Source organism: Globicephala melas, chromosome 1, assembly GCF_963455315.2.
Source record: "Globicephala melas chromosome 1, mGloMel1.2, whole genome shotgun sequence".
Taxonomy (NCBI): domain Eukaryota; kingdom Metazoa; phylum Chordata; class Mammalia; order Artiodactyla; family Delphinidae; genus Globicephala; species Globicephala melas.
The window spans coordinates 20,773,045-20,799,728 of NC_083314.1; the positions used below are offsets into that span (position 1 = coordinate 20,773,045).

The following is a 26,684-nucleotide window of genomic DNA, read 5'->3' on the forward strand; positions in this document are numbered from 1 at the left end:
TGAGATATAGGGGGAAATAAAGCTGAAATAGGTTGTTGCTAAGTCACGGAGGTTCTTGAAAGCCAGCCCAAAAGAAAGGTTGCAAGCCAAAAAGAATATTCACGGCCCACTAGGGTTAGACCCAAAAGGTGAGAAGAAGAGGAGCAATATGGCCCTAAGAGATCTAGTTATTCTCAACCCAGCTTCTTTGGAGCCACCTTTTATCCTTGAGACTGAGAGTGACCTACACTGAGCAGTGGCATTGTTCCCATGGATATAGTAGGAAGCACACCTCTTTCTCTCTGTTTTCTACTTAATGTTGTTCTGCCATGTACAGAGCCCTCAGAATCACCGAGCAGCCCCTTCTGGAACTGAACACTGGAGAAAGGGTGTCGGCCATCTGTAACTTCTCCCAAGGTGCCCTTTCCACGACTAGGATATATCCCGTAGTCGATGCAAAAGGAGAGAACAGTGTTACCGGGTCTGAAAGGAAATCGATGGAGAGTGGGAACCGTTGCGGGCAGTCGCAATTTTCTAGATCTATTACTTTGCATTTAGAGATCAGTGAAACAACGTCGTGTTGCTATGAAAATCAAGAGATTTATGTGGTTCTCATCGTAGGAAAACAACAACTTCATAAAGGACCCCAAATGGTAACTTAGTGGAAATAAAAAGGGAAGAGTTGCTTGTGGCTTGAGATAAGTGGAAAAGTGCTCCTTTGACTAAGAAATGGTGGTTACACTTTGCAACTGAATGTCATTGTCTTTCTTCCTTTTCTTTTCTTTATTTAGAATGAGCTGAGAGAGTTTGTTGAGAAACCAGCCAACATCCTGGAGATCCTCAGGCCACCTCAAGTACTGCTGTTTCTGGACGAATCCTCGGATGGAGGGATGTTTCATCAGCTGGTACTGGGACAGGGGCTCCACCACCACCATGATGAGGATGCCACTGAGGTCAGCTAAGCACCTGCTCTGGGCGTAACTGAAGGCTTCGAGGCACCACCCATCTCTAAGGAAGTGTCTGCTCACGAGACAGACAACCTTTCTGCTGCTCCACAGGGCATCCTGGATGTTGGCGATATGGTTTTCCCCGGGCAAAAAGTCTCTCTCTTCAAAGCACAGGTTAAATCTGTTTCGGTCGCTGTACTGGGCATCCAGGTGTTTGAGCAAAGCATTCTGCACCCATTCAAAGTCTTTACTACTGAAGCACAAATAGGCATCGTATTTGTACGTCTCTGATTCTCTTCCCTTGATGGGGTCCTTGAACACCAGTCTCTGGATTTTCTTATAACAGATGAAACAATACCCCCGAAACTTCGTAACGATGAGGATGGCCACGAGGAACAGAGTCAAAGTGACAGTGAAGAAGGTGAAAAGGGAAAACTTTAGGGACTCTAAAACTTCCTCTTCATCACAATCTTCCGTGGAAAGAGAGTAGAGGGAAGTCCCAGCCACGGAGCTCGGGTACATGCAGTATATGTCTGCCGGAGAGCCAAATATTGTGACGTTGGTTTGATTGAGCCAATTGATAAAAGTGCTAAGTTCACACTCACAGATGAACTTGTTATGAGTTATGTCCACGGCACTCAGCGATGCAAATAAATCAGGATCAGGAGAGAGGAGCTGGTTTCTGGATATATCCAGGACCTCTAAATTAGCAGGTAAGTCGCCAGGAAAAAGAACGGTCAGCCTGTTGTCCTTGAGGATGAGTCCCCTCAGTGCAGTCAGATGACGAAATACTCCTGGTGGAAGGAAATTCAGGTAGTTTTTATTCAAATATAGGACTCGGAGATGGGAAAGCCCTTTAAAAACATCCCAGCAGAACCCGGCTTCCCAGGCGAGCTGCAACATATTTTCTGCAAGGAAAAGCTTTTCTAAGCTGAGGTTCTCTGAAGGGGCATGGTCTTGGTTACAAAAGGAAAAGCGATTTTGATTTAAAATGAGAATCTGGAGATGAGGTACCTGGAGAAGGAAGTAGAGATTATCCAGATTTTCCAGCCTATTCTCTGATAAGGTGATGAAGTTAGCTGTAAGTGCGATGTTTGGCAAAGTAGCCAGTTTATTGCCACTCAAGAAGATATTAGGTATGCTTGGAAGAAAAGAAATAGTTTTAAGAGCATTATCCCGGAGATCCAAGGTGTTTAATTTTTCCAGGAATCTGAATGTTTTGTCCTGAATGATCCCGATGTGATTCTTTTGCAGATCAATATAGGCTACCTTAGGTAGTCCATAGAAATTAGAATTATACAATTCCCCCAGAAGGTTATGTGATATATTGAGAACTTGGAGGTTGTCGAGTCCATAAAATGCTTTGTCTGCAATATTGTTTATCTTGTTGTAGGCGAGATTCAGAACCTTCAACTCCTTGAGCGTCTCAAAGAGTTGGAAGTTCAGGGAGAAGATAAACCCATGTGAAAGGTCCAGCCGTATCACTGAGCTTCCGGCCAGGCCGACAAAGGTGTGCTGGTCAGGGTCTTTGATGTTATTGAAGCCAAACCCAGAACCCATCACGTGATAGGTAAGAACCAAAGAGAAAATCTGGCTTCCATTGATGGCATTGCTGAAGTTTCTTGTGATGTCCACTGCCCAGCCATTGCCAGAAACATCTAGGGTTCCCAGGACCATGTTTCTGAATGGGTTCAGACACTTCCCCCAGTCCATTGAGACCCTGCTGTACAGGGTGTTATCAGCAAGGCTTAAAAAGGAGAGTGTTTTTCCTTGGAGGGGTTTGAGGTCGTGCTCACAAACAGTGGTTATTTGGTTGAGGGAAAGATCGATGGACTTCAAGGAATTCAATTCCCGGAATGAACGATGAAGGTAAAGACTCTGAATCTGATTTTTGGATAGGTCCAAGCGAGTCAAAGACCCCAAATTTCTGAAATAACCATCTTTTAATACAGCACTGGAGAGACCACAGTAAAACAGTCGAAGTTCGAAGAGATGGGGCAGTTTCTGAAAAGCATCTGGGTGCAAGAAGTCTATCTGACTTTTGCCCAGGTCCAAGATTCTGAGATTGGGCAGATTTTGGAAGGCTTCTTTGTCAATGGTCAAGGGGGTAAACTGAGTCCCGAGCTCCAGCAGCTGCAGCTGCTCCAGGAAGGGGAAGGATGCGGTTGTGACTGTCCTGATGTAGTTGAAGCTGAGCAGGAGACTCTTGGTGGTGTTGGGGACCTGGGGGACTTGGGTGAGGTTGCAGAAACGATATACGGCTCTCCAACCATCGAAGAAGCAGGAAGAAATTCCAAGCGCGGGACTGGCCATGAGCACCATTCTTAAGAGAAGGTCAAGGTGGTTTCCCATGATCCTATGGAGAAGAAGGGAGAGTGAAAACACAGGAATCTAAGCTCAAGGCATTGCGCACGGGTGCTTAGGGCTTGGGGGATTCCTCTGTTATGTGGCTGTTTCTTAGACCCTTTGTTTCTCTGGATCCAAGGCTGTAGCTGTTGGCAGATGCTGTCTGGTGTAGAAAGAGCTTTTCTCACTCTCTATCATTTATGTTGCATTTTTCTACATAGCAAGCACAGTTCTAAGTACTTTCGAAATATTTCATTTAACCTTTATGATAACTCTGCATTCATTCCTAAGTCTGTGCCTTCATTCATTCAAGATTTGCCGATGGAAGTTGGAGAAAACAGCAGGAGGAGATACATTTTAACTTCACCTCAGCCAGGGACCCCATTCCTAGCCCAAGGCAGGCTCAGCTGAAGATTGGAAAATAAATCCACTGATTTTCTTCCCCTTCTAACCTGTCAAGGATACTAGGTCATCTCCATTCATCCATCCTTACTCCCTACACAGTGCATCTCATAATATAAAAACTGGGTACGTCGTTTTCCACAAAGAGTCAGATTTCAACAGTTGAAGAAAAATGTATTAAGCACCTCCTGCACGCCTGGCACCTGCGTGACCCCATGAGTGTACAGCTGAACAAAAAACAGTCCCCTTGCCTAAGCCCAATAGGTGAATTCACTGTCTGAGTTGAGCATTTGCTTCACACACACAGCAGCAAACGGCACTGAATGAGTGTATCTGGTTATGTTCCCAGTGCTGTGCTGGGAGCTGTGAAGGGTACAGAGAAAGTGCACGAGGGCCCACCCCTCAGAGAGCTTCGCCTCTACCCATCTGCACAGCACCTCCACCTCGGTGCCTGCGAAGTATTCAACTTGCTCTATGTGTAATATCTGAAGGCCTCTGTTGCCGGGTAAGGAAAGACCTACATGGCTCAGAGGGCAGGAGAATGAGGGGGAAAGAAAAGACAGAAATAGGAAGAGGGCCCTGGTTTATAAAACCATCACTGGCACAGTTTCAATATCAGGGTAGACAGCGTGAAGCAGTCATGGTGCTAGAGAGGGCACCAGCCCTGGACCACTTGCCGGCTCTGAAGACGTTTCGCTGTGTTGGGGTAATTTGTGGTGGGGTTTCCATAGCACCTTTGAGGCTGCGACACACAATTTACAGCAAATCAGAAGTAGACATTGACTTCTGAGTTGACCCAAAATATCAAAAGCAGGCATTTACACATTAAGAGTAGGGCAGGGTAGTATACTGATGTATACTGTCAGGTGGGATACAACTATTGCCATTTCATATTTGAAATTAAACAATTTCCTGTTGGTAGTAATTAAATATAACCTACTATTAAAAACAACCAGGCATTTAATAATCATTAGAAAAAACTCGCTGAGAATGTTTATCACGGCTCTTAATTTCTCCACCATTTCCACCCAGAGGCTCAGGGTAACAACAGCAGGGTCACCTCTGTTCTCTGAAACGTCACCCACACTTCAGCAAATCCTGTCAGTTTCACCTTCCAAGTCTACTCGGTTCAAGCCGCCATCTCTTGATGGGGCTAGACTTGAGACTTCTCACTGGTCTCTCTTATATCTGGGCTGACTCTCCATTTTCCAAACAGCAGCCAGGGTGTTCTTTTAGAAACATAACCCAGGTGATACCACGCCTCTCTGCACAGAACCCTCCCTGCTCCTCCCACTGCTCTGGGAATAAAACCCTGCAAAGACTTCCTTCATCCAGCTCTTGCCTGTCTCTTCAGCATCGCCCTCCTCAATAACTTATTCAATTGATATCTGCTGAGCATCTATGTATCTGGCACTGTTTTAGGAAGAGGAGATACAGTGGTAAACACAATAGACCAAGCCTGCCCTTTTGCTCTCCAAAAATGCACATTTGCATCATAAACCAAAACTTGCACCCAATTTCAGAGGGTTTACTGACCTCCTGAAGGCTACCCCTTTCAACCTCATGATGAGAACCCTTAGTCTACCTATAACAACCACCACGTTTTATGTTCTAGAACGGGGCTTGGAAAACTTTTTCTGTAAAGGGCCAGATGGTAAATATTTTAGGCTTCGCCGTCCAAATACTGTAGTTTGCCAACCTCTGTTCTAGAAGAAGAGAGACTAGAGACTCTGATTTCACAAATGAGGATTTTAAGTGACTGCAAGATAAATGTGTTCTGAGATTGAACTCATATTGTCAGGAAAGAACTAGCTTGGCCCCCAAGCTGCTGACAGTTTTGCAGCTGTTGTTTTATCCAAACATCAGAATGAATTCTCATCTTATGTAATCTGACGGGAAAATCCCTGCAGAGACATGGAAGTGAGAACACCAGCTCAGAATAACAGAGTTAAGATGTCTAGTTTCAATTCTGTCTTTTTACAGACCACTCAGGGCTGGCCTCCAAATGCCTACACTGTACTGGGTGGCTTGACTTGAATTTGTAGTAATATCAGGTGAAAGAAAGCCCCAAACAATACATATTCAAGATACTGAATTTTCAAGTCCATAATAGGGAAGCTAAAATTAGGGCTTCCCTGGTGGCGCAGTGGTTGAGAGTCTGCCTGCCGATGCAGGGGACACGGGTTCGTGCCCCGGTCCAGGAAGATCCCACATGCCGCGGAGCGGCTGGGCCCGTGAGCCATGGCCACTGAGCCTGCGCGTCCGCAACGGGAGAGGCCACAGCAGTGAGAGGCCCGTGTACCGCAAAAAAAATAAATAAAATAATGAATAAATAAAATTAAACCGTAAGGTAGATAAGGCCAGCTGAACAAACAGATTTTAAAGAAAATTATTTGGGCTTATGTCATATTACAAAGATATCGTGCAGACCTATTTTCTTATGAAATACAGCAAGGTGTGAAACAGCTACATCTTCATCTCTGAAGCAGACTTCTTTGGGTCAGGTGCCAGGACAGGTGAGCAGAGGGGCCAGGTGAGCTGAGCTGACAGGAGTCTGGAGGGGTTATTCATGAAGACAGAAGCTGGGAGGAGGGACCACCCACGCAGGGGTGTCCTGGAATGAGAGCCAGGAGCTAAAACGCGTTGAAATAAATATGAATGAACACTGATACAGGGCAAATCTAATTCAAAGATAAGAACCAGGCAATGAAGTTGTTTCAGACCCGACCAGACCTCAGAAAGATGAGTGAGCCAGAGTGAAGTGTAGGCAGTGAGACAGACCAGGTGGGCAGCAGCTATGGACTTTGGGAACCCAAGAGAGATCAAATGACCTAAAACCCCAAACCCCTGAATGCAGGTCGCTGACCGCAGCTTCTGACCCTGCGGAGGAGGGCACTGGTGGCTGGAGTGAGTTCTCTGAGGCAGCAGGTAGAGGAACCCGACAGCGCGCTCCTAAACCATTATTGAAAAGATGGTGAGTAGCGACAGGTACTTACACTGTTAGTTCTGCCATCAGGCGACATAGGCATTCCTTCCTAAAAATCACTCAGCTACTTAGAATCACACAATAAAACCACAGGGCTTCTGGGAAAAAAGAAGACGGCGTATAGCACTCAAAACCTTCATCAGCGGCACCAGAAAACCTCATAAAAATGGTAGCACCATCTTATACGTGTTAGGTGGTTAAGAAATACATACACACTACAATAAATATTCCTTTACCTTGTAAAAGACCTGAGGGTTGCTGACTCGGGAGCTACTGTGAGGTGCTGGACGGAGGGGGTTATTTGGTATCAGGGGAAGTTGTACACCAGTTGGGGATGGGTGTTGGCTCAAATCACAGGTGGAGCAAGGAGGTCACTGGCAGATTTTTGAGGTCTTTTCCTTCCTCATAGGTAGCTCTGTTCAGCTGGGTACAGTTTTCTTCATTTAAACTTAAGATATGGCACAGAAGCATATGCAAATTTCATGTTCACTAATATGTTAATGTTGTTCCCTAATATATCAATATTGTTCCTTAATATGTCAATCGTGTTGGAACAGATTCATTATTTCAGAACAAGCATTATAGCAGAACTGACTGAACTCTCATTCAAGGCTAACAGTTCCAATTAAGAGTAGAAAAAAAGGAGGTTCTATATATGAGTCTACCCTCTGTGCCTGTGTGATAGAGTTTGGAGAACCCATGGGACTGGCTTGGGAATCATCTCTGGGGACCATTGCGGACTCAGGTCCCAAAGGGCTCAGAGACTTGAGTGGTCAGTGTCACCTCCAGCAGCTTCAGCTGGTTCCTGTTTCAACAAGAGACTGAACGAGAGGAGGAAGTTCTCAATCCTGGCGACACATTAACCACTGGGGAGCCTCGAGCCCGCTGAAGCCCAGGCTTCCAATAGACCAGTTAAATGAGACTCCTAGGGGTGGGCCTCAGGGCTCTGTACTCTTAACAAGTATGCAAATTTTGTACACACCCACATTTTAGAATCACTGGTATAAACCAATGGTTCTCTAACTTGGCCATACATTGGAATCACTGGGGGACTTTAAAAACAATCCAGGTACCTGGGTCCCATCTGAGAGGTGAGGTTGTTCTGGGGTCTGAGGCCGCAGCTGTGAGAGGCCCACGTATTGCAAAATAAATTTGAAAAACTGCTGACTCCACAAATCAGACATAGAACTACCACAGGACCCTGCAATTCCACTTCTGGGCATATATGTACCCCAAAGAATTGAAAGCAGGAACTCAAACAGATATTTGCACACCACGTTCATAGCGGCATTATTCACAATAGCCAACAGGTAAAAACGATCCCAATGCCCACTGACAGATGACGAATGAGATAAAATGTGGTACACATACGATGGAATACTATAAAGTCTTAAAAAGGAAGGAAATCCTGGCACATGCTTCATCATACGTGAACCTTAAAGATGTTATGCTAAGTGAAATAAGTCAGTCACAAAAGCACATATACTGTGTGATTCCAGAGATGAGGTCCTTAGAGTAGCCACATTCAGAGAGACAGAAAGTGGAATAGAGGTTGCCACGGGCTGGAGGAGGGAGGAGGGAGAGCTGCGGTCCTGTAGGTTCAGAATTTCTATTTGGGATGATGAGAACTTTCTGGAGATGGCTGATCGTGAGGGTAACACAGCAATGTGAATGTCCTTAATGCTCACTAAACTGGACACTTAAAATGGTTAAAATGGTGAATTTTATGCCTGTATATTTTACCACAATCAGAAAATAAAATTAAAGAGAAAAAACCAACACTGCTGCTACCTGAGCCTAACTCCCGGAAATTCAGTTCGGTAGGTCAGGTGGAGCTGGGGAAGTGCATTTTATGGCCCAGGTACTTTTTTTTTGGCGGTACGCGGGCCTTTCACTGCTGTGGCCTCTCCTGCTGCGGAGCACAGGTTCCGGACGCGCAGGCTCAGCGGCCATGGCTCACGGGCCCAGCCGCTCCGCGGCATGTGGGATCTTCCCGGACCGGGACACGAACCCGTGTCCCCTGCATCGGCAGGCGGACTCTCAACCACTGCGCCACCAGGGAAGCCCTAGCCCAGGTACTTTGAAGCAAGTGGTCCTCAGGCCATGCTTTGAGAGACGCCGGTCTAAAGGATTCCCTCCAACCCAGAAGCCCCGTGATTCTCTTAGAGGAAGAGGGCTGGTAGGAAATTCAGAGGGCTGTGGAGAACTGGGTTTTGATTATTGAGGTTAACTTGTGTCGAGGGCTCTGAGGGGTAACAGGAAGAGCACAGTCAATGCGGGCCTCAATACTCCTGCCAAGCGCTGTTAATTAAGATAATGAGACCAGAGGGAGAAGCGTCGGCAGCCTCTCCTTTGAGTGGAATTCATTTAGCTTTAATCCCAGCCGTCAGCAGAGTGGGTTCCCTTTCTTGACTTAGTTGCCTGCTCAGCAGAGCCGCGGACCTCACGTTGGGTGAGTTACGGGCCGTGGTGTCTCCATGGGCAATGGGGAAGCCTGCACGCAGGGGCACCTCTGCTCCCTGGGCAACACAGTTAGCCTGCAAATCCCGCTGGCTGGGGCTAGAGCTTCTCCTGGGCTAAGTTAAATGCTTGATCCTTAACAAATAATACTCATAATGGGCTCTTTGACAGGATCCGGGATTCTGAGCTTGGCCGCAAGGCTGGAGAGAGAATGTTTCTCCTGGCAGGTGGTGGCTCACATCTGGCAGGCGGTCGGAGTGCTGGGCATGGAGGACCACTGTCTGAGCAAAACAGTTCATTCATTTCCAAATGGAAAGGGTTTCTCCAAGGTTCACATAGCAATAAAAATCCTGGAGTGACACCTTATTTTTGATAAAGGAGGCAAGAATACACAATGGAGAAAAGACAGCCTCTTCAATAAGTGGTGCTGGGAAAACTGGACAGCTCCATGTAAAAGAATGAAATTAGAACATTCCCTAACACCATACACAAAAATAAACTCAAAAGGGATGAAAGACCTAACCGTAAGGCCAGACACTATCAAACTCTTAGAGGAAAACATAGGCAGATACATCTCGGCAAGATCCTTTTTGACCCACCTCCTAGAGAAATGGAAATAAAAACAAAACTAAACAAATGGGACCTAATCAAACTTAAAAACTTTTGCACAGCAAAGGAAACCATAAACAAGACTAAAAGATAACCCTCAGAATGGGAGAAAATATTTGCAAACAAAGCAACTGACAAAAGATTAATCTCCAAAATTTACAAGCAGCTCATGCAGCTCAATATCAAAAAACTATCAACCCAATCCAAAAATGGGCAGAAGACCTAAATAGACATTTCTCTAAAGAAGATATACCGATTGCCAACAAACACATGAAAGAATGCTCAACGTCATTAATCATTAGAGAAATGCAAATCAAAACTACAATGAGGTATCACCTCACTCCAGTCAGAATGGCCATCACCAAAGAATCTACAAACAATAAATGCTGGAGAAAAGAGAACCCTCTTGCAACCCTCTGTTGGTGGGAATGTAAATTGATACAACCACTATGGAGAACAGTATGGAGGTTCCTTAAAATCTAAAAATAGAACTACCGTATGACCCAGCAATCCCACTACTGGGCATACACCCTGAGAAAACCATAATTCAAAAAGAGTCATGTACCACAATGTTCATTGCAGCACTATTTACAATAGCCACGACATGGAAGCAACCTAAGCGTCCATTGACAGAGAATGGATAAAGAAGATGTGGCACATATATACAATGGAATATTACTCAATCATAAAAAGAAATGAAATTGAGTTATTTGTAGTGAGGTGGGTGGACCTAGAGACTGTCATACAAAGGGAAGTAAGTCAAAAAGAGAAAAATAAATACTGTATGCTAACACATATATATATGGAATCTAAAAAAAGAAAAGTGGTTCTGATGAACCTAGGGGCAGGACAGGAATAAAGATGCAGACATAGAGAATGGACTTGAGGACAAGGGGAGGGGAAGGGTAAGCTGGGATGAAGTGAGAGAGTGGCATGCACATACATACACTACCAAACGTAAAATACATAGCTAGTGGGAAGCAGCCGCATAGCACAGGGAGATCAGCTCTGTGCTTTGTGACCACCTAGAGGGGTGGGATAGGGAGGTGGGAGGGAGACGCAGAGGGAGGAGATATGGGGATATATGTATATGTATAGCTGATTCACTTTGTTATAAAGCAGAAACTAACACACCATTGTAAAGCAATTATACTCCAATAAAGGTGGTAAAAAAAAAAAATCCTGGACTGAGTCCACATGTGAATACGTTCAAGGTCAGCCTCGGATAAAGGCTCAAGGCCAGTGGACACAGTGACCCTCCCAGGGCAAACGTGTTCTCCAGGTGCAGAACAAAGCCTCCCATAGGGACAAGCCAGCCAACGAGCACTCTTGAAGGCTGCAATGTCACCGGGGCCACGGTCCTTCCAGCCCAGCGTTCCGCCTCTGACAACAGTTCCAATAAAACCCATGGGTGACTGCACTGCCTTGAACCTCAGAGTTTGCTCCCCAGATACAAGTCCAGCTTCCTCCCCAAACCACCATGACTTTGAGGCTCTTCTGGGTGTCCTCTTTTTCATTCAACACCACCTCTTTTCGTGGTGACCAGCTGCTGTACTGAGAATTTGTGCTTGTCCTAGAGTAACTCTTCCCAGGCTGAGCCTCCCACTCTGTGCTGGTCACTGCTGGATGCTGGGGAGTCCCTGCCTGCAAGGGTCTCAAGGTTTCTGGAAAGACTCTAGAGCAGGGATGTCCCAAGTGATGTCCCCAGAGGAGCAGGATCGGCACCACTTGGGGCCCCACCCCAGTCCTCCTGAAAGAGAAGCTCTGGGGCTGGGGCCTGGCAGGCTGTTTCCTCAAGCGCTCTGGGTGATTCTGATGCGCACTCGCATCTGAGAAGCACTGGGTTCAATTCTGGGAGGAAAGAAATATATCCTGATAACTACAGTACCGCAGAGTGGGCATCTTCGCCTACATGCTCGTCCCCACAGAGCTCTGAGCTTCCTCCCTTCTCTCATCCTCCCAGTCTTTGGGAGGTATCATTGTTTCCCCATTTATACACAGGAGAAAACTAAGGCCCAGAGCAGTTAAGTAACTTATTTAAGACCACACAGCTCTGTCCACTCTCTAAGCCTAGTGTCTCTGGTGTGGCTGCACAAGTGGGTCAGTCCAGGGGTACTGCTGTAGCCCACCTCTTGGTCATCATCTGCTGATCTTGTGGTCACTTCCCCTGGGTCACAAAGGGTATGAGCCCTGGCTCCCAGGGGAAGGTGAGCCTCTCAGCCCCTCGCCACTTTCAGCTCCGCGTGAAGGCCCACCCTACCCCTGAGATGGTCCCTTTGAAATGCTGAGTTCTCTCCCACTCTCGCAGCACGACCTTCCTCCTTCTGGGTCTCTTGGGCCCTTCCTTCCACTACACTGACTCTCTGACGGCCTCGAAACTCCCCTTGAACCCTCCGTGACCCTTAAATGCATCCTTCTCTTTACACCTCCCCACGGTTCTAGACTCCACAGACCTTCTCTTCAAACCCTCTTTCAAAACCTCCAGCTCGGACGCCTCCTTGCTCTGCTATCCCATCTGTCTACACCAGCCACCTGCCCTCTGCCTGCCTACACCTGGTGGCTTTAGCTCTGTCAGGAAAAACCACCTTGGTGCCCACACTAATGTGCAGAATCCAGTCGTGCTGTCACCCTCTCTCCTACCCCTAAGGAGTGATTCCAAACCTTCACCGGCTTTCCCTCACTCATCCCGCCTGGTCTTGGCCCTCTCAGATGTTGACCTTGCTTCCTACTTCTAGGAGAGAAGGAAGGTCTGGCTCTTTACGCGGCACATGCCGCAGCCATCCAGTGACCCTCTGTGTCTGCCAGCAAAGCCCACAGGAGGGCTTATGGCCCGTCCTGGGGGCAGTGCCCTGCGGAGCCACTGAGGTGAGGTGAGCTCCGGGGTCAAGAGTGTGTGGTGGGACTGAGGCAGCTCAGGCTGGTCCGGCCAGAGAGGGCGGCTTCTTCGTGCACATCTGGGCGCAAAAGGCGCTCCACGGCCAGACGTGGCAGTCCGTTCATGCCAAAAAAAAAAAAAGCGTGCTCCCCACCCACCCTTCTCCTCAGACCCATCACACGCCCGAGGGGAGACAGTCATCAGCAGCTTCCATGAGCATCGCAGATTCACACAGCAGGGAAAAGCCTGACCTGACGACGGTTCTCCAAAGAGGAAGCAGAAGAGGAATCAGGTTTACTGATTTGCTGGTGCCCGGGGGTCTCGTTAGGGTTTGTTTGCATCTCTCCGTGTGCATGACGCTTCGATACAAAGCTTGTCTAGTAAGTCTAGCCCAGCGAGAAACTTCCCTTTTCACGTGTCGGGGTGGAAGGGGATATAACAAGAAACTCAGTCAAATGCCTTGCTGAGTTCCCAGAGCTGCTGGAAGCTGGTAGCCCTGTCCGGATGGAAATGAGCTGAGTCTGATACGACTTACTGTTCCAGAACCTATGCTGACCTGCCGGGGTTCCCGCCACCTTTCCTCAGAGCTGCAGACCCTGGGCCAGATCTCTTCTAGGAATGGGTCCACAGCTGCCGTCAAGCTCCCTGGTTTGTAGTTATTTTGTAAATACCTGTTGAATGAATGAAATTGCCACATCCTGCCTCTGGGTCCTCCTCCCTCTTCACGGCCCGCAGGGCCAGCTGCCAGGGTGCTGAGGGCGCATCTGCGCTCTGTATCCCTCGGATGCTCTTGAGCCGGGGGGCGGGGAAAGCCTGGAGCTCTTCAGAGCAGCCGTAGCTCGCCCGCTCTCTCCCCTCCTACCTGGGGGTGGTTATCTGTACTTATGATCCCATCAGCTTCTGAGAGGGAGCTTGTCCCTTCTTTCTTCTTCCTCACCTGGACATACCTTGAAATATCCTCTTGGGCATCTGTAGCATTTCCTCCAAATTCAGAGCATATGGGGCTATAGCCTTTCTGATCAAACACTGCACCATATTCATCTTTGGTTGTGGATCCTTATTTCCATCTTCGGTACATATGAAACTCTAGCAAGGTGGGTGAAGTCAGACCAGCTTCCTTAATCCCCCACAGGAAGAAGCCTCAGGTACATCAGTGCAGATGGTGGCTAATTCTGTGAAGCTCATCTCAGGACACCACCACCAGCATTGATTCCCCTCACTTCCAATTGTTTGTGCCGTTCGGCCCCACAGCCCCTGCCTCCTGTCTGGGCTGCTGCAGTGCCCACGCCTCCAGCTGACCGCCCGCAGCCAGCCTGACCCCGCCACCTGCATCTCTCGCTCAGCTAAATGAGGGGGTTGTAGAGCGTGGCTCTGACCAGGAACCTTCACTAGCTCCCCCTGCCCGCAATGGCCCAACTCTTCAGGGCATAAAACTCCACTGTGGACTCTAATCTATTCTGGAATGGCTGATTAGAGAGGTCCCTTAGTGCCTGAACCCTCCCATTGGACAGAGGGGAAACTCCATCCAATCTACCTTCTGGCTTATTTAGTCTTGCCTGGGCTCCAGGGATAACTCACCTTCTCCCAGAGTGAAACTGGATCCCAAGTTCTCTGCTTATGCTGATCCTGGGCTTGGAATGCTTGTTCCCATCTCGTCTGCTTACCCAACTCCAATTCATCCCTCACAGGCTACCCCAGAAGCCAACTGTTTCGTGAAACGGTTCTCATATTCCTACAGGCACTTTATCTCCCTCCCTTGTTCTGTGGACATTTTCACGGTGGCATTTTCATCACATCTTGTCTCCTCCAGATCGTCCATCTCCTGAGGGCAAGGACCCAGTTTTGCTCATGCGGTACCCCTGAGGCACACAGCACAACTGAAGTGCCCGGTGATATGTTCCCCATTAACATTTTGAAGGAGAGCGATTTTCATCAGGAGCACTTACCTCCAGTCCTAACAGAAGGGGCTTCTTGTATGTTATTATCCTAGAGGCACGGGGTCCCTGATTGTTGAAAGGCTTCAGTTTCTGAGACAGTGGGGACCTCCTCGCAGCGATGATGGGAGGATGGTCGTCAATGTTCTTCTGGTGAATTGAGAGAAAGGGCTTTTGTTTTCCTAAGGGAGAACAGGAAAGCTAATTAGGAGGGAGAAACAGAAAATATTACATAGATGTTTTTCTATGCCACACAGTGATGTTCTCTGTAGGGGTATTTAAAACTTTAGGTGTGTCTCTGACTAAGTGGAATTTTAATTGAAAAAGATCAAGAGCCTTTTGTAAATCGAGGCATATGGAACATCAGAGCTGAAGAGACCTGGAGAAATCTCACGCCCAGCCTCTGGGCCAATTAGTCACGGGGGGCTTTCTTCCTTGTCCCTCCAGGGAGCGAACTCCATTATCCACTCCATCTTTATCGTCACAGTGGTGGTGAGGAAGCACCTCCCTTGGAACCAGACGTCCCTTTCATGACATTTCTGTGGTCATTTAGTTACTGGGGACCCACACACAGGATGCAGACCATCCACTGTCTTCTCCACAAGGAGCAGAGAGCTTGTGGGTTGCTAGGGAAAAAGCTAGGTTTGCCATCAGAGTTTGACATTTCTAAGCAGTATGATTAAGTAAACTGTGGTTGAGCTAGGAGACACTGGATAATTATTGGGTCTCAGATTCAGGATGAGATGAGCCCTGAAAGTTAAGAATGACATATAGTGGGGGCTTCCCTGGTGGCGCAGTGGTTGAGAGTCCGCCTGCTGATGCGGGGGACGCGGGTTCGTGCCCAGGTCCGGGAAGATCCCACATGCCGCGGAGCGGCTGGGCCCGTGAGCTGCGGCTGTTGAGCCTGTGCGTCCGGAGCCTGCGCTCCGCGACGGGAGAGGCCACAACAGTGAGAGGCCCGCGTACCGCAAAAAAAAAAAAAAAAGAATGACATATAGTGCTTTTCACCATTTTATTGAACTGTGGCTCAGAGGGTATGTGCCTGTCACATATCCATCACGTTGTGGAGCTAGGATTTGAATCCAGCCGTGAACTTAGTTTTCATTTTGATCTTCAAAAGAAAAAAAAATCAAAATTGTGGACATTGCAGAATAGATACAGAGCCTCCAAGGATGATTTGCATATGACTCACCCGGAGATCTTGCTGAAATGCAGATTCTGATTCAGCGGGTCTGGGGAAAGACCAGAGATTCTGCATTTCTAACAAGCCTCCGGGTAATACTGATGCTGCTGGCTCGGTGATCATGATTTGTGAGGTAGGGACTTAAGAGAGCTGTTATGGGCCTCACTGCTCACTACTCAGGTTGCCTCATCTCCCAGGAATAAAGTAGGACCAGGATGTTGCATGATCACTTTTGAGAAGGGGGGCCATACATTCTCCCCCAATTCTTCTTAGTCCTGAAGACTGAAGCATTGGATGGTGCTCGAGGAGGGTTATTTGAGGCTTTTGAGGCAGGGGAGCTGGGCAGGTCACATCGTTTTACTTGGAGCTAAGGAAAAAGAGAGGCTTGGGTACCACTTCTCAGGCTCCAGGACAGGCGCCTCTCCTGGAGACCAGCAGGGGGCGCACAAAGGGCGAAGACCAAGGCAAGAGCCCTCCGAGGGCCTCCGGAAAGTCTGGGCTGAGGGGTGTGGAAGCCACCGGGGGCTCTGGACTGAGCCCCGCTGAGAAGTTCCTATTGCTTGCTTACGTTTAGAGAGCACGCAAGTGCTCCTGGCAGGCTGGCACAGGGAGAGGAGATCACGACTGAATTTCAAAACAGGACTGTGATGTCTTTTCTTCCTTGGCATGCACCTTAGAAGGAATTACCCATCCCCTCCCCCAACCCCTTTGAGGCTCTGAATCTGTTGGGCAGTGTACACAATTTTGATTTTTAGGAAAGGTCAAAATGACAACTAAGTTTGTAGCTGGATTCAAATCCTAGCCCCACAATTTAATAGATGTGTGACCTTGAGGAAGTGCTTAACCTCTCTGAGCGCCAGCTTAATCACCTATACGATCGCAACAATAATAGCTTCTACTTCCCTGGGGAAGCATCCACAGAGGCTTTTGAGGACCCTCCAGTTTCCGAATGAAGAGCCCAGTTATTGATGTGTAATCCTCTAATATTTCTTGCTTGCTTAAGTAGACAGACATCATTTATCCAACTGCACCTCACCAGAAATGTATTCCTTTTGGAAACCACTGAAGGGGAACAGTGAGAGAAGGAAACGGAATGATTTCTCAGTATGCCGGGGAGATTTGGTGTTTCTTTTTTCTGCACTCATGGGAAATTATGTAAAAGTTTCCCCTATTGTCTTCAATATCTTCAGGTGGCAGTCCCCGCAAACCAAAACAAAAACAGCACCGTCAAACAGAGGCGTGACAGTCTGAAGAAAGGATGTTGAAAACCCAAATGGTTCAGGTACAAAAATGGCTTCTCTTCTGTCTGCTCATTACAAACTCTTTAGCACACAGTTTTAAAGCATGTGATTGAAAGAAATAATTCCATCCGAGCGGTTATTAAAAACTAACAACTAGCATGATGCATCTAAAAATCCTTGGGAAAAGATAGCTCACCAAGGAACTGAACATCTCCGTCTTCTGCTTCAGGCAGCACCAATATCCTCAATTAGAAAATTAACATCTGTGACTCCGACAGCCCCCCCCGAATGCAACTCAGCTAAACCCCGCGTGTTCAGGGGTAAAGTAAATTGCCTGGAAAGATGGGCAGCTGCGAGGTCAGAAGCCCGAGCAGACGGAGAGCTGGGAAGTCTGATATTGCATCCCCTGAAAGTAATGACACAAAACAATCCGCTAAGAGCGGCAAAAATCATTTGGATTGTGATGTAAATTGGAAGCAGCTGGGGGGAGGCATGGGCAAGAGAAACCTTATTAAACTATGATCCGTTAGACACGGAAAATGGAAATGTGAAGAGAGATTTGAGAACTGTCCTGGGAGGGATCTGCAGTCTGTGCTGAGTTAACAAGAGCATCAAGAGAAACCTCCCAACTGAGCTTATGGTAGATAGCTAGTGGGAAGCAGCCGCATGGCACAGGGACATCAGCTCGGTGCTTTATGACCGCCTGGAGGGGTGGGATAGGGAGTGTGGGAGGGAGGAAGACGCAAGAGGGAAGAGATATGGGAACATATGTATATATATAACTGATTCACTTGTTATAAAGCAGAAACTAACACACCATTGTAAAGCAACTATACCCCAATAAAGATGTTACAAAAAAAAAAAGAGAAACCTCCCTAGGCTGGTAAAATGCAGTCCGCTCGCTCTTCGGCAGAGGGGGACCCCCCCTGGTGAGAGGTGAGGGAAGGGAGAGGGAGGGAGCAAGGCCAGGAGGAGGGGGTCCTGCATCTCCAGGCCTGCCCGGTGCAGAGGAGGAAAGATGATTTCACTGGCAGTGCCCCAGGGACCGTAAGCAGGGCAGACAGGGCTGGGAAACACGCCCCTGCTGGAAACACACATTCCTGCTACATGCCCGGCGTCCAGGGCCCCCAGGGACGTGTGTGGAATGTGGAATTTGCCCTGGGCAGGCTGCCCGGGGTGGCTGTGCGCCATTCTGAATGGGGGAGGGGTCAGCAAGAAACTTGGTTCCTTGGCGCTGTGGGTGGTCCCTTCCAAGATGCATGAGATATAGCAAAAGCTCTGGGCTGGGAGAGGGGAAACCTGGGTTCTAGCCCTCCTTCGGCCATCACCTGGGCATCCTTGACAAGTTTAACTTCCCTTGTCCTGTTTCTGTACGTGTATGATGGCAGGTTTGAACTGGAAGCATTTTCACAGCCTATAAACCCTAAAGTTATCTAATGAGACTTGCTGAGTATCGTGACAGCAATCACAGACCAGGACACAATCACAACCCGCCCCCCACTTTCATCAGATTTGCAAATCTGTTATAGATATTCTTGAAAATATCTATGGAAAATAACAGTATTGATGTACCAATAAAATGGATAAATATAGTGGATCCACATATATCCTAGCCTCGAATAGCAACTTTTTCCCGCCTAGGAATTTACTCTCAGAGGGAACTGCTTCTTTGGCTAGATAATCTTTTGAGAGTAGAAAACTTTTCCCCCTCTTTGTATTTCCACCTTCCGCTGCCCACCTCCACCCTCTAGAAGTCTCCTGAAGTCTCCCCAGGCCAGGTATGTAACAGGACTGATTCCAGTTTGCAGGCTTTCATTTCCCAAACAGGGACTTATGTCCAGGACACAGAGGCTCTCCCAGGAGGTCGTGAGAGGAGTGAAGTTGGTGGGGCAAAACAGTGAGGTTTGGAAGAAACAGGAAAGGAAGAGAGGTCTGGGGGTCCCAGGAGGACAGGACTTTGGCAAGTCCCCAGAGTTTGGCCGTGTGGTCTAGAAGCAGCAGAGACTGCCAGGGAGGCAGGGTCAGGAGCGTGCTCAGTGGTAACCTGAGTGGACCAGACTGGTGCGGGGTCACCCTCAGCCCTGCCCTGAGGTCTCGGCACTGCCTAAGATCCAGAAACTATGACACTGCCCTGGGGTAGTTTCTATTCTTGCCAGCCTGGTGAGACAAAGGGTGCAAATGGATATTAAGTTGATCTCTAGAAAATAAAAGGAGAGGCAGTATTTCTTACACACCTCAGCGTCTTATTGATTCATACTTGCAATCCTTTTGTGTGTTGAGAAAGAAAGTAAAGTTAGCCTTGGGGCTTTCTAGAACCAGTTAAGTCTCGGACTGTGATGAGGCAGAACCTCAGAACACAGAAACTCAGGGCTGAAAGTGGTTTTCAATCTTGCCTTCATTAGGGCCAAGTTCAAATACTGGCTCAGTTGTCCTGTCTACAAAATGGAGTGGTTATGAGGATTAAATGAGATGATACAGGTAGCTCGTATTTCTGGGTCCCTTGCAGTGTCTTGCACGTGGTAGATTATTTGTTGACTATTAAATTATTTATTGACTAGTAAATCATTTATTTTTTTGGTTTTGTTTTTGTTTTTTTGCAGTACGCGGGCCTCTTCACTGTTGTGGCCTCTCCCATGGTGGAGCACGGGCTCCGGATGCACAGGCTCAGCGGCCATGGCTCACGGGCCCACCCGCTCCGCGGCATGTGGGATCCTCCCGGACCGGGGCACAAACCCGTGTCCCCTGCATCGGCAGGTGGACTCTCAACCACTGTGCCACCAGGGAAGCCCATAAATCATTTACTGATTATTAAAGCTAGTCTAACCTACAATGAATAGACAGATAGATAGATAGATTAGGAACTGGTTTGGTGACCTTGGATAAGTCATGCTGTCAGCAGCGCAAGGACTAAGAATCCTGCAGTAGTGTTGGGGCCATAAACATTCATCTAGAGCAAAGCGTGAGCTGCTCATCTTGAATTAGTATGGTGGTTTAAGCACATGGACCCGGAAGCCAGACACATCCAGTTGCAACCCTGGCTCTCCATTCACTGCTGTGTCATTGGGTGCGCTCCCTGGGCCTCATTTTTGTCATTGGAAAAATGAGAATAATAACAACACCCACCTCACAGGGACTCAGAACAGTGTCTGGCTCAGCGTAAATGCTGTTTTTGCGTTTGCTGTTATTGCTGGTGTCATGCATTTGTGCACAGTCAAGGAGAAAACATCCGGCCCCCACCGTTATGAAGCAAAGTCATGTTTGGGGCACTTGAGACGAGTTTACCGCATGCCAGGGAGGTGAGAACCAGCTGTTTCCAGGTTGCAATATCCTCTTGTTGGGTTCCGCAATACCATGACTTTGGAGATTACCCCAAATGAGAGTTCTCTGGGACAACTGTGGGGAAGGGAGGGAAGGTTCAACAAAATACAATCAATGTGAAGAGGGGAATTTATCCATTTTCCTTACCATAAATGGGCTCCTTCCCTCCTGCATTCAACTGTGGTTGTATCTCTTACAAAACAAACAAAACTATCTTCTCTTGCCATGACTACTCCTCCTGCCCTGCTGAGAGAAAATCTATCCTTTTGTGGTCAAATTCCTCAGACGTGAGGTCTGAAGACTCTACCCAATGATCCTACTGCCCAATAACCTAGCCTCTTCTGACCCCATGAGACCTGGCTTTCTCGTGCGAGCACCCCTCTCAAAGTTGGCCTCCTCATCTATTCTTGCCTGAATCTCTCTGTTCTTCTTTTTGGCACACACAGCTTTGGCCACCCATCTCTTTTTGAACTATCTCCTCCCTTGGCTTCCTTGATTTTCTTCTTTCTGTCATTCTCTTTTCCACTAGTTCCTCTCTCCCACACCCTGCCCCTAGAATGTAGGTTTTCCCCTAGACCTTGTTCTCAACTTAGCTTCTTCTGGCAGTGATCACATTTGCTTTCACATGCTGGGCAATCCCCACTACACTCCCACCATCTCCCCCTAACCCTGACCTGAACTGTATTCAAAGTGCTGATTAAAGGACATCCCCACTTGGGTGTCCTGCAATAACTTCAGATGCAATAATGCCCCAAAGTGACTTAACAATATTTTGGTCTTTGAAAATCCTCCAGAAAACAGAAATATTTTGCACGGCGCTCAGAAGGATGTAAATGGACCTCTCCCTGGGCTAGGGACCCAACTCTCGTGTGAATCAATTTCCCCCTGCCTCACAGGTTATGAGCCAACCTTCTCCTTTACTCTATATTACTCATTACCAAATCTTACTTGTTTTCCTTTCAGATGACCCTAGTGTTATCTTTTCTTTTACATTTTCATCACCCAGGTTCAGACTTCCATCCAATGTACGTTTATTGGGCACTCTCTCCCAGGAAGGCTGTAAGCTGATAGGGCTGCATCAAGGATAAACCCAGTCCCAGAGATCAGGGCGCTAATAGTCAGGACTGGGGCGGGGTGGGGTGCAGCCACAAGAGGGAGTGACGCTGTGAGAGGGTGTGCTGGCAGGATAGCGGGGCACAAAGGAGGACGTGCAAACCCAGCCTGAGGGACCTCTACTCCCAGGGGATATAGACACTGATCACTGAGTCCTGTGCATGGGGAAGCGTAAGCTTGGGACAGCAGTGGGCGTTCCTGGCAGAGGCTGTCAAACAACACCGTCAAGGGAGAGGGGGAGCCCAGGCATGGGAGTCCGCTGTGGGTTCAAGGTGGGAGCTGGCGGGAGGTGAGGCTGGAGAAGATACCCTGGGGCTGGATCAAGAAGGACCTCGAAGTCTGTTCTGAGGCCCCTGCTAAGTGCTTTGAGTACTGCCACCACATTAAACGTGAATTCCTCCACCAAACTTACCCAATCTTTAAATTCCCAATAATAGTGCTTAACCCACAAGTAGGTGAGGTGCTTCACAGTGCCCAATCTGGCTGAATTTCAATCAAGAATCATTTACCAAATGCTGCCTGCTATGTGCCAGACACCAACGCTGGCTCAGAGGACCGCAAGATGAGTGAGACACAGCCCCGCCTCTGTAGGTGGGGCAAAGACCCCTCAACCCAACTGGGCAGCACAGGGTGCACGCGCTTCAGGAGAGGGGCAGGCAAGGAGCAGCGGAGGGCAAAGGAGGAATGCCCCCAACTCTGCCTGAAGGCTGGGGGAGGGGCCAGCCACGGAAGTCTTCCTTGGAGAAGGTGCTATTTGAGGTGCTTTCTAAAAAACAGAGGATTCCCGGGACTTCCCTTGTGGCCCAGTGGTTAAGACTCCGCGCTTCTAATGCAGAGGACACGGGTTTGATCCCTGGTCGGGGAGCTAAGATCCCACATGCCACATGGCCAAAAACCCCCCAAAAAACAAGAACAAAAAAAAAACAAACTCAGAGGATTCCCCAACAGAGAGAATTCTGGGCACAGGAGAGCAAGTGTAGGGAGAGAGAGGCATGCAGAAGAGGCCTAGTCAGAGCGCCATGGGCAGTCACTGTGGTATCATGGGCCAGGGGTAGACTGACAGTGGCAGGAGGCGGGGCTGGGAAGGAAGGCAGGGAATTTGGACTGCATGGGGGAGGGGCAGCGAGCGCCTTTGCTTCGTCTGAGCCTCATATTATCCTTGGGTTTTCTGCCCTCTGCCTTGCCTGGTGCAGCTGAAGACCAAGTAGCTCCCGAAGCCCTCGCTGCCTTTTCCAGCCCACATGGGCTGTCTCCTTTGAACCAGCAGAAGACGCCACCTAATTTCACTTACTTGCTCTCTAATTGTTACGCAGGTGCGGGTTTTCTCTCCTCCCCTGAACCTGGAAGCTTCTGAAGGGCAGGAACAATGCCTCAAACCTGAGTTGGTCCCATAAAGCCGTGCACACTGTGGGTCGTGGCCCCCAAATGGGGGAGGGTGCTGCAAAACCAGTGCTGGGAGTTCCTGAAGCGTGAGACCTGACTGAAGATTTGAATCTGCTTTCTGCATTCTTCTCCACGAAACAAAAAGGGAAGCAAACACATGTGGATTCGGGAACTGTACATTCCAGTGTTTTCTTGCCCTCCGAGTCTATGAGCACGAATAGACAACAGGCCTATTTTGGTTTCAACACTCAGCAACGCCAAACTTCCGGATACAGAGAAATCAACAAAGGAGGCTCTGGGACACAACTTCCTCAGAAGTCTTGCCTCCCCAGAAAGAGATCCAAAAAGCTGGCAGGGATGGCTCCACATTCAGACAACAGAATCTAAAGGCTTCTTGCTCTGCTCAGAGCTATAATACCCAAGGGGATGATCCTGAGACGTCGTTTAGGATGGAAGTACCGGTCGGGTCGATATGCATGGTGTGGGCATAGGGATTGTCAAAATATGCTGGGCAGTTAGCTTTGGCCTGGGCCCCTCCTCTGGGAACCCCCTGGAATGTCTCCACCATCCAGCAACTCAGAGCCCCACCGACCTTCTCCCAGGGCCCTGTCCCAGGGTTCCCTTTCAGACTGGCTGTGCCCGGCACAACGGGAAGTTGCCGGCCACTGTCTTCTGTCCACAAGAACAAGGGTGAAGTGAGTCAGGGGGTCCAGGAGATTTGGACAGATTTGTCAATGCTCAGCCTGACAACAGACGTTTGGCAGAGGCCTGGCTGCTGTCCAGGGCAGCTCTCCAGCATCAGTGTGTAATCTCGATCGCCCTCTTCCAGGCACCCAGCGAGAGGACACATCCCAGATGCACCTGACAGCCAAACAGGGCATGGTATTGACTGGGTCACTGCTCCACAAGAGTGCCTATCTGAAGGACACTGGGGTTAGTTGCTTGTTTGTGGGTCCCGGTGCTGGATAGGTGTTCCAAACACTAAGTGACTACATAGCTAACCCACTGCAAGGGAAAGCCTCTGCCACCAATTCCCACCCAACGCGGCCTCAGCAGACTTCCTGGGATAGCACCCCTCACCCCCAAGACAATCAACCAACCCCCTTCCTTACCCCTTAAAAAATGTCGTTCCAACTGTGGTTTTCCAGGAGCATTGCCACTATGCTCTTATTTTCATAGGCAGATTTTTTGTTTTAAACATAAAAGTCAACAATATTTACCTTGGAGTCTCTACCTGGTGTTATGAGGGCGGAGAGACGGAGGTTCAAGGCCTTTTGTTGAGCGGCTCAGTAACTGTCTGGGATTTCCATGGCTCTGCTGAGGGTGGCTGTCTCCCTTTTCCAGGGAAGATAGTGAAGCCACCTGCCCCTTCCCAGGGTGGAAACGAAAGTGAAGATGAGAAAGTCTGATAGCGCTGTTCCACGGTGGAGATGCAAGTCATTTATTCACAGCCAAGGTTTCCCGAGCCCCGCCGGCAAGGTATCTACGTGCTCCCCCTCTGCGCCCGCCCCCCGGGGCCCCGAGGAGCGAAGAGCGCGGTCCTAGGAATGGGACGCCGGAGGAGAGCTGGAAACAGCCCAGGACTCCCCTGGAGTGGAACAGGCGCCCGATGGCTACCAGTGGCCCGGTCCCCGCCCCCCCTGGGGACTCCGGGTCCCCGCCCCGCCCCTCCACTCCTGCGCGGCAGGGCGCTCACCTCCGGGGAAGTCTCCCGGCGCCGCGCGCCACGTCCCGTTCCTTCCAGTCTCAGAAGTGGCGCCCCAGGCAGGCCTCCAGAAGACGCCGCCGGCCCCGCCCCTGGACAGGCCCCGCCCCGCAGGCCAGGTAACCTCTGCGTTCTCTCTGGCAAGTGGACCTCCTACTCCAGCCCTGAGGCTCCTCGGATGCACCCCGGAGACCCTGCGGCTGCGGGGACCGTCGCAAGTGTCCGTTTGACGAGGAATAACATAAGGGACCCATGGATTTGGGAGTCGGGAGGGAGGGACGCGGGTGCTGGGTGCGTGGGGCGCCCTGGATCCCAGGGGGAGGGGCCGCCTATAAGGGCTGCGGGGCGTCCGGGTCCGGGACGAGGGGACCGAGCTGCAACCTTTGTAGACTCCCGAAATGTCCCTCGAGATCATCCAGGCCAGCATTCCGTTCCCTTCCTCTTTCCATGGTACAGAGGAGGAAGCCCAGGCCCGAGGACCTGGAGTAGTGGTCCAAAGGCACAGCCAGAAGCTGGCGAAAGAGGAACTCGACCCCATGCTCTCGTGACTCTCAGCGCAGTGCTCCTAACACTACTCCAAACCGCAAGCTAAAAGCGGAGCATTCTGATACATTCCAGTCAGCGAGGGCCAGCTGGGAACTGGCGCGATTTGAGGAAGGAAGCCCCGGGTTTGTCTGGAGAACCCAGGAGAAGACAGACCCTTTCTGTCCTGCCTTCTCCTTTCTTTATTTCCCAGCTCCTCCACTACTAGAGTTTGCAGGTAAAGGGACCTGTCAAAAGTAAAAAACCGGCTCCCCAGGGGCCTGTGCAACCAAAGGGTTAAAGAGAGGTGACCGTCAGAAAGTGGCGGAGTGGCTCGCTGGGGTGAAACCCAGTTCGGGGACAGATACGGCACTGTCCTGAGTAGGACTGAGGTGGGGGGAGCGTGAGGGCGGGCGCACAGACTGCTCGGGTGGGTGAGACCCTCAACCCCGCTAACAGTGGGAGCTCGGGTGTAATCACAGGACGGCTGACTCTCCCACCCGCTGGCCGGTGGAACTGGGTGATAGGATGGGCAGGGCGGGAAAGATCCGTGTAAAACGTGGGACTTAATTACAGCGCAAGGATTTCATCACAGAGTCTTTCCGGCTTCCGTCCTTGGCGGGCAGCCTGAAGTGTGAGCGACAAATTGCCTCAAGTAGGTCTGAAGGGCCGCATGCAGAGGGGTAGAGCCGCCTTCCCGCTCAACCCTAACCCCACTGTCGGGGGGCTGCGGAGATGGAGGGGTGCTCACACACTGACTGCCAGGAGTGGAGGGGGGTGGTCTGCAAGGGCACGCAGGGAGTGCCGAGATCTGGGAGCCCCAGCGGCCAAAACCTGACCGGAAACAGCGTCTTGCTGCGGCAGGCCCAGGCTTCCCTTTTTTGTCTTGTGGTATCAGGGGCACCGCGTGGGAGATCTTGGTTCATGGCACGTTTACCCTGCTTTGTCCTGCTGGAACTGAAAGGCCAGCAGGGGCCTTGCAACCCGCAGTAGCAAGAGTGCTGGGAATAGGTAGGGGAGGAAGGAACATCCCGTTCTGGAAGGCCTCCCCAGGGACCACCAAAGCCTTCTCCCCAGGCCAGGCACCTGGCTTGGATACCATTTCCATTCACCTGGCTGCAGGGACTCATGTCAGGCCTGGAATGACTCTTAGATCCTGAGGTCATTGAGAGAGATGACAACTTTCGCCTGAATCGCCAGGACAGCTTAGGCTGTTCTCACCTGTGGCCCTTGAAGTGAGCTTCCATCATCTTTCTCCAGTGTGGCAGGGAAGGGGCTGGTGATCAAAGCTTCTGCTGATTAGGGCCGAGGCCTGTTGCTTGCTTTTCGTGCATTAAAATCCAGAATGGTTCACACCCTCAGGGTACCACAAGGTGCTCACAGGCAAAGCCCGCTTAGAGGTTCGTATCACTCCCCTGTTTAAATTTTCAGTTACTTCCCTATTGACTGAGATGAACAACGAGATTGCAGACCAAGGCCCAGGCAACTTCTCCAGGCTTGTCTCCCTAACCCTCACCTCTCAGGCTTCCAGCCTCACCAGCTGACTTTCACTCGCTTAGGGTCCTTACACTGCTCCTTCTGCCTGGGATAACCCTTCCCCACGACTCTGCATGGCTCGCTCCCATCCATCCTTCAGTCTCCCCTCAACATGGCTCCTCCTTTTTCTTTTTGGCCAGGCTGC

At 49.5% G+C, this 26,684-nt stretch overlaps 1 protein-coding gene across 3 annotated transcripts; it reads right to left on the reverse strand.

The window, feature by feature from the left end:
* Nucleotides 1-559: 559 nt before the first annotated feature.
* TLR5 (toll like receptor 5) lies at nt 560-24,508 on the reverse strand. Of its 3 annotated transcripts, XM_030868378.3 has the most exons (4): nt 24,473-24,508; nt 23,997-24,144; nt 14,551-14,720; nt 560-3,282 (listed from the first exon to the last, which is right to left on the reverse strand). In XM_030868378.3, the coding sequence occupies exon 4, from the start codon at nt 3,276-3,278 to the stop codon at nt 702-704; it is 2,577 nt and encodes an 858-aa protein (XP_030724238.1). In that variant the 5' UTR covers nt 3,279-3,282; nt 14,551-14,720; nt 23,997-24,144; nt 24,473-24,508; the 3' UTR covers nt 560-701. The 3 variants fall into 3 exon arrangements, 2 of the variants coding, with proteins under 2 accessions (XP_030724238.1, XP_060141200.1); XM_060285217.2 differs by lacking the exons at nt 23,997-24,144; nt 24,473-24,508 and adding an exon at nt 20,086-20,166; XR_011377694.1 differs by lacking the exons at nt 560-3,282; nt 23,997-24,144; nt 24,473-24,508 and adding exons at nt 9,315-9,401; nt 20,086-20,166.
* Between the last annotated feature and the right edge of the window lie 2,176 nt (nt 24,509-26,684).

Excerpts from the sequence above, each read along its gene's own strand:
- TLR5 (XM_030868378.3), bottom strand. The coding sequence starts at position 3,278 with ATGGGAAACCACCTTGACCTTCTCTTAAGAATGGTGCTCATGGCCAGT.